At 43.4% G+C, this 8,078-nt stretch overlaps 2 protein-coding genes across 2 annotated transcripts; one reads left to right on the top strand and one right to left on the bottom strand.

Moving 5' to 3' along the window:
• Window positions 1–352: 352 nt before the first annotated feature.
• On the bottom strand, window positions 353–685 carry TM35_000651250 (uncharacterized protein; the record flags this gene model as incomplete). The annotated part of the gene is made up of 1 exon (XM_029031098.1): window positions 353–685. One exon carries the CDS (start codon window positions 683–685, stop codon window positions 353–355), a length of 333 nt encoding a protein of 110 aa, XP_028877629.1.
• Window positions 686–4,865: 4,180 nt separating this feature from the next.
• On the top strand, window positions 4,866–6,467 carry TM35_000651240 (uncharacterized protein; the record flags this gene model as incomplete). Its single annotated transcript, XM_029031097.1, has 1 exon — window positions 4,866–6,467. One exon carries the CDS (start codon window positions 4,866–4,868, stop codon window positions 6,465–6,467), a length of 1,602 nt encoding a protein of 533 aa, XP_028877628.1.
• Window positions 6,468–8,078: the final 1,611 nt, after the last annotated feature.

Raw genomic sequence — 8,078 nt, 5'->3', positions numbered from 1 at the left:
GCCGCCCCACCCGGCCAAAGTTGTGACAGACGGCGGCGGCGACGCCACCAGGCCGGCACAACCCAAAACACCGGAACAACCCAACACCTGCAAGGGTTAGCTTGTGTGCGAAAATGTGCCCCAATACCACCGCAACGAGGCCCAGTAGAGCAGGGAGGCGGGAAACGCACGGCACTCGCAAAACTGAAAATTCACCCCTGGGGGTGGGGCTGGGAAGGGCACCCCGGAGACACCCCCGGGAGCATAATATGTTCTTTTGCGGGTATTTCGGGTACGACCATACTTGGCCGAATGCACCATATCCCGTCCGATTTGTGAAGTTAAGCGGCCACAGGCCTCGTTAGTACGGCGATCAGTGATGGCGCTGGAACCCGGGGTGCCGTACCCTCCTCAACTTTTTTTTTTGCCAACATCCTGGGGCAGGTGCCGCGAGCCTCTGAAGTGAACCACGGCTCGCCTTTGGCAATGAGGGCTGTCCATCCGCGGCGCACAGCTTACGCACTTCCATCTCCCAGGGAAAAGCCAAACATACCTCACACATTGTTGTGGTGGGGCAGGCGGTGGGGTGCCAACAAACCAAAATACCTATGGGGCAAAATGTTCTTATGGGGGAATGTGTTCTTATGGGACGAAATGTTCTTATGGGGGAAAGTGTTCTTGTTGTGCTTATTTTTCTTTTCTGCATTTCCCATGGATTTCCTTTTCACACCACACATGGCAGTAGCGGAACGCCTTAACACATCATCATAGCGGAATTTGCCTTTATCATGGGGGTTTGGTGAATCCCTTTTCTCTTTGTTCTTTTTGTTCATGGCGCCGCGTGCCACCGAGTAAAAGGTGCGGTTGAATGGCCACACCATGTCACGAGGGGAACGGGGAAGGGTCATCTTGGCGGAATACCTTTCAAACCCATCTTCCCCAGCGTTGAAGTAGGGAAAGCAAGAGTTTTCCACTATGCCCAACCCCACTCGTTTTATAAGTGAAACACCCCCGGGAGCCACACCCCACCCCTCTTTTTCTTGTTGCGCACAAGACGCTGTGACAAGTTGGCCGCCCGCCTTGGGTTGTGTTCTCTCCTCTCCTCTCCTCTCCCTTCCTCGGGTGAGGGATAAAAAAAAAGAAAAGGGCAAAACCCGACAACGAGCCTCGAGCATTGCGCACGTAGACTGGTTGCCGGGTTTCATCCTTTTTTTCCCTCATCCTCACTCTTCTTTTTCTCTCAAGTTCAAATTCCCTGAGCATGACATTTCAGGCCTCAAGGTTCAGCGCCTCGGGACGCAAAATGCCCCTCGAGCCCCACCGAAGCGAAGCATGCCGTTCACACACAAACCCCACAGAGGCCGCAGTGGAGTGATCCAGCAACACAAAGTGTCCTTCCCACTCACAGTGCTCACACACACACAATGACAGTCTCACATGCTCATATCAGAGAGGCACTGCCGCATTCCCTAAAATGTACACTAAGTCACACGCCTACAGAGAGGAAAAGAAAAACACAAAAGAAAAGAAAAACAACAACAGGATACCAACAGCACACAAATGACACTCACAATACAATAATCACAGCTGCCACTCCCATCAGAGAAAAACATTCACCCACACCAGCAAATCAACTCAACCCCAAAAAGAAAAACAGACCCATTACGTGAAGCCGAAGCGGAACAGTCTCAGTCCATTTCTCCGCAGGTTGCAGTCACTCAAACAAGCACCACAGAGGGAGAAGGTGAGAACAAAGAAATGTGTTTTCATTACGTGGGCGGTGTGGGTAACAGACCCAAACACACAAAGGAACACACAACAGAGGGGCAGACTCAAACACCTACAACCCACCAATCTTTATACCAAAAAAAAATGTATAAAAGGTGTGACTGCGTGAGGCAGACACAATCATGGGCACAAAAGGATCACACAAGTTGTATAGGAAACAAAAAAGAAAAACACACAGCTGCACATAATGTGCAATGAAATTATAATGAAACACACACAAAAGGAAAAAAAATGTATCGAAATCAAAATAAATAAAAACAGTGCTCTTACAATGCATCCTTATCCAGTCAAACAAGGGTTAACTGTGAAACTGTGTCATGGGAACACCGATCAGCACACGAGAGTGCAACCCAGCAAGCACAACAGAATCAACAACAAGGAACACTGCACCAATGTAGGACTGTTGCTACCGTCCCTCTTTTTTTTGGCCTTTTCTGCTGCTTCCTTTGCCCTTCTTTCCTCTTCTGCGGCCACCCTTTGCTTTTCTTCTTTGGCCTGTCTCGCTTTTTCCGCGGCCAGTCTCTCCTGTTCCTCCCTGGCAATTCTCTCTCGCTCCTCCCTTGCCCTTCTCTCCTGTTCCTCCCTCGCCCTTTCTTTAGCCCGCATTTTCACAAGTTCCACCTTTTCTTGTGCCAAACGCTGAAATCCCTTTTCCATTTCTGCCCTCAGCGTTTTGTTGAAGTCCCCAACGGTTAACGTCCGTTCGATCCCTTTAGTTTTGACCTTACTATCTTTTGAGGCATTCCCAATTCCTTCCACGGTTTTGTTAAACATCCCCTCGTCCACAGCAAACGTTTGCTTCTTACCCTTGACTTCAGCTTCAAGACTCCTAAGTCCTCCTGTTGCCTTTCCAATTTCGTCTTCAGCGGCCTTGATATGAACTCCAGCATCGAACAGGGAGAGTTGATTCTCCCCCGCATACTTTTTGATGTCATTTATAAGACCCGTGACCTTCTCGAGTGCGTGCTTGAGGTTCGCCTGCTTTTCCTCGTTGTCCGTTGTTCTGTTGTCCCCGAACTGATCCTGAAGAGCCTCATCATAGAAATATATGTTATTCTCGAGTTCCTTTTTGACGTCCTCCAGGTTCTCACGCTCGACCACACAAAACGTCTTGACCAGCTTTGTATTGTTAACCGATGCCCTCGCCTTTTGCAGCACCTTGTTGGAATCCCCCAGTTCCTTCCGCGCCCTCTCCACCAGTTTATCAACTTCGCTTAAAACATCTTTGTTACCAGAACCCTCGAACACCTTTACTTTTCCCGTTACCTTTTCTATCACTTTGATGAGCGCTTTGGTTCCCTCAATGGTCTTCTGTGCGGCCTTGTAACTGTCGTTGTTTGCCTTTACTTGTTCCTTCCATCCACTCAAACAACTCTCCCCACGCACACGCAACGAGTCCGCTCTTTCCAACGACGATTTCACCCGATGTTCCGCTCTCGTCAGCCAGGTTTCCTCCTCGGCGTTAACTCCACAAAAACAGCATTGGTACAGCACCAACAAGTACACCACACGGCGCAGTTGGACGAACATCGTTGTCATGATTATCACTGTGAGTTGCTTGGATCTGTGGTAACAAGGAAGAAGAGGAAAAGGAGAAAAGAGACGCACATTTAACACACAAGGCAGTGGGTACACAGCAACACAGAAAGAGAGTACACATCACAACAGGGATCAAACAACAACCCAATGAGGGGAACAACAATAAAACACACCCAGAGTTACACAGGTATTGAAACAACACCCTGAATTTAGAAGAAGTGAAAAACAAATGGTATCAAAACAATATTAAATAAACGTCTCTACACACACTCCAACATCTTACTCGGTATTCCAACACACAAAGTGTCTGTATTCTCATTATAATAAAACCATTACCAGGCAGTTTGAACACCCAAATACACCAAAACCACAGTGTACGCCCAACATCATCCAAACGGTATCCAAACAGTACGCCACAAATCATCAGCAAAACAAAGGGACTGTACAATAATCAACACACCTCCAAACAGAAAAAATAAAGAAACCAATGCATCACCATAATATTTATACCAACACCACAATTGGAATCCAAAACACACCCACTCACAACCATAAACAAAAATGACTGTATACATCACTGTAATACCATGCCACTCTTTACAAACAAAGGCAACACACAATTACTTTCTCACACATATTACCTCTTTATTTATCCTTATTATTATTATTATTTTATTTTTCCTTCAGAATGCCGGTTCGCCCCCTTCCACAACATCATCAAATTTAAAAAATCACCCACACCGCCTTGATGTACATAAGGAGGGTACGATCAAACATATCCCCTTCCACCCTCACCCAATGGGCCCCCCACCCTACATTAGACCACCACGTTTTTCTTTCTGTTCTTCGTGGCTTTATGAATGTTACTCCAATGTAACGGACCATCAAGAATAATACATAAATATACATAAATACAATTTGTTTTTATTTTATTTTTTTTACTACCGTTGGGCATAGGAATTACGCATTGGTAATGAAATTACAATGGATCTTGTAGGTGGCAGAACATGGATTTTTATTTTTTCGTCTCTCTGAGTCACCTCAGCGGCCAAATCTAATTTCCGCCACTGGAGATGGCTGTTACTATCTCTAGGGTCCGTACCACTCCTTTTTTAGCAGCATTCACACTAAAATGAAATATGTAAAAGAAACCGCTGCTGATGGCACACTGATTACGTACCCCAGGACCTTCTTGGATATATTTTCTGCCCCAGCACGACGCGGCTGGTCCCGGTGTTGTGTAACGCCTTAGCCTAAGCGCTAACAAGTCTTCCGAAAGAACAACGCTGGCTTTTGGCTTCCTCCGAGAATACGAAGTACTGGACCTTGGCACCACGTTGAGGTGGCCCGCATTGCCAAGGAATTTTTCTTGTAAAAGATGATATGATAAAACTCAGAAATGATCATCATACTATACAGAGTGAAATAAATGAACTATTTCGTATGTTACAAGAAGGTTTTAATGTTTTGTATGAGCAAAGTGATAAAATACAATACTCTATTACTGAAGAAAGTAAAGTAAAATAGCCTCACAGATTGCAGGAGATGTAGTGAATGATATGGTGCAACAAACTGTTTTTGATCGACTTAGGGAACAAGGTATTGTTCTTCAGCAATTCTCAGGTCCCTCATCTAGCTTAACAGATGAGGAATGGGCACAGAATCAACTCTATGATATTATTGTTAACTCATCTGGAGAGCAAATAGCTGCAGCCATTCTTAAAACTCACGACAAACATGAGAACGAGGATGTAGAATCGAAAGAAAAAAAGAAGAAAAACAAAAAAATGGGAGAAGAGGGAAAAGAGGAAATAAATAGGGAAATGGAGATGGATAAGCACGATGAAGCTCGACGCGATCCTGGGCGTCCTTTGTTATACCGTGGACAATCAGAGAAATCACTAGATGGCCAACGTGGAGTTGCATCCCTTTTCCGACAAGTGAACTCATTAGGAGAAAGAGGAAGAGGAGTAGGAGGAAAGAAAACTGCCGAGTCAATCCCATCAACCAACACTCGTCATATTACTGGGGGTGGTGCGATGAATGAAAAGACGTCAGCAACACTGTCCAAGTACACACCAGGAGAAGGAAAGGAATATACAAACAACAAGAATAATAATCCAATGTCTGGAACAGCATTAAGCGATTATACACATACTTCACAATTTTTGGAAGGAGATGCATTAACAGATAATTACGTATACTCAGATGAGGGTGGTAACTTTGGTACTTGGAAAAGGTCTGGGAACGAAGATCTTGGGGATGATAATGAAAGTATGTCTCCAAGTGGTGGAAGAGGAGGAGGAAAAAGATTTGGATTTGTGGGTGAAGTGGGATTAGATGGAAGATGGAGACAAATGCATATGAACGTGCTCAAGAGCACAAACCCTTATGGTAATACTGCTTTTGTAAACCCCTTTGATCACCAGTCGTTGGGAGTGTATCCACAATACAGTCAAAGTCCTCCTATTAGCCCCAAGAGATTTAAAGGAAATATTTTGGAGTATCTGAAAGCCATCAGACACCGTGAAAAAGCAGAGGGTGTTGAAAATATGGCTCCAATAGTCTACCACTATGATTTTAAAGGAGCACTTGAAGAGGCTAGGAATGAAGTGCGGAATAAGATCCGTTGGGCAGCTTCACGCCTACGAGGAAATTCTTTTGATAGATTTTTTAACTATAATATCCTACCATACGCAAAAACCGCAAAGTCTTTGCAAAGTGGACAACCAATGGCACCATGGATGGCTTCAGTTATTCGACATTTGCGATCGGAGGAAGAAAGGAGAAATAGAAGAGCTACACGTCTTTTGTTTCAGAGAGTGGCAACGAATTTACGCACAAAACGTATTTTGAATAGTCAACTCTGCAAGGGATCTGCTATGGCTTCCTATGTTACTCTCTTGTGGAAAAAGTGGACAGAGAGATTGTACAAAAAACGCGAGATGATAAAAAGAGAAGGGGCAGCTGATATTCACCGCATGTTGGACATCATGGTAAGTAACATGAAAAGCACATCGCGACAGCAACAGAGACTGGGAGAACAACTGCGACTGGAGGAAGAGAGACGGCAAAAGAATTTTAAAGAGTTGCGGGACCCCTGTGCGGACCCGAGTAGTGCACACTTTGATGTAGCACACCTTCCGAAAAAACACATGTAAGAGATATATCTCAACTGTATATACGCATAATATGCATAAACGGTTTCCCAAAGAGAACAAAAAGAAAAATAAAATGTTCTGATCAGCTTGCACCACTACCACCAATAATAGGAGCAGCTCTTTTCTTTTTCTTGATACCTTGGGTACTATTTTCGGTACTCTATACTTCTGAAAAAAACAACTTTAATTTTATACTTCACTCGGGTAACGTCTCTCATTGATGTTGTTGTTATTCGTAGAGAAAGTAAAAAGGAAAGAAATATATGTCCGCTAATCAGACTCTCGTGATTTTTTTAAATTAATTTTTGTATTCTACACTGGTGGCACATCCCTCTTTCCCCCATTCACCACCCCTCATGGGTAGCAGTGGTGATTACTGAAAGAGATTTCGAAAATAACCTTTCCTTACAATTATCAAGTTAAGTGAGGAGAGATGTGATGTATAAGAAAAAAAGAATTGTTTTGAATTACATGTAAAGAAACCCAACCACGTAGCCTGTGTATGTGTATAAAATCCAGGTGAGATGCTTTGTTTTTTTTTATATTAAATTTTGCATATTGAGATTTCACGCAACGCCGTCAATTATCATTTGTTTTATAATTTATTTTTCTACTGAACCATGTCAACCTTTACAAACAGAATCAACACACAATTACTCTCACCCACACATATTACCTCTTTATTTATCCTTATTACTATTATTTTATATTTTCCTTCGCAATGCCGGTTCGCCTCTTCTTCTCCCACAACATCATCAAATTTAAAAAATCACCCACACCGCCTTGATGTACATAAGGAGGGTACGATCAAACATATCCCCTTCCACCCTCACCCAATGGGCCCCCCACCCTACATTAGACCACCACGTTTTTCTTTCTGTTCTTCGTGGCTTTATGAATGTTACTCCAATGTAACGGACCATCAAGAATAATACATAAATATACATAAATACAATTTGTTTTTATTTTATTTTTTTTACTACCGTTGGGCATAGGAATTACGCATTGGTAATGAAATTACAATGGATCTTGTAGGTGGCAGAACATGGATTTTTATTTTTTCGTCTCTCTGAGTCACCTCAGCGGCCAAATCTAATTTCCGCCACTGGAGATGGCTGTTACTATCTCTAGGGTCCGTACCACTCCTTTTTTAGCAGCATTCACACTAAAATGAAATATGTAAAAGAAACCGCTGCTGATGGCACACTGATTACGTACCCCAGGACCTTCTTGGATATATTTTCTGCCCCAGCACGACGCGGCTGGTCCCGGTGTTGTGTAACGCCTTAGCCTAAGCGCTAACAAGTCTTCCGAAAGAACAACGCTGGCTTTTGGCTTCCTCCGAGAATACGAAGTACTGGACCTTGGCACCACGTTGAGGTGGCCCGCATTGCCAAGGAATTTTTCTTGTAAAAGATGATATGATAAAACTCAGAAATGATCATCATACTATANAAGGAAAATTTGCTTCTGTGTGTGTGCTTTTTTTTTGTTTTTATTAATTAGTGAGATGAGAAAATACTATTTTCTTGCTACATCTTCTGAAGATGAGCAACCTCTGCAACTAAAATTTTTTAATATAAATATTGATTTTACTATTTGTGTGAAGAA

The sequence above is a fragment of the Trypanosoma theileri genome (assembly GCF_002087225.1).
Source record: "Trypanosoma theileri isolate Edinburgh chromosome Unknown TM35_Tth_65_V1, whole genome shotgun sequence".
NCBI lineage: Eukaryota > Euglenozoa > Kinetoplastea > Trypanosomatida > Trypanosomatidae > Trypanosoma > Trypanosoma theileri.
Note: the sequence above shows the minus strand (reverse complement) of the source record. Positions and strands in the feature narration are given on the sequence as shown.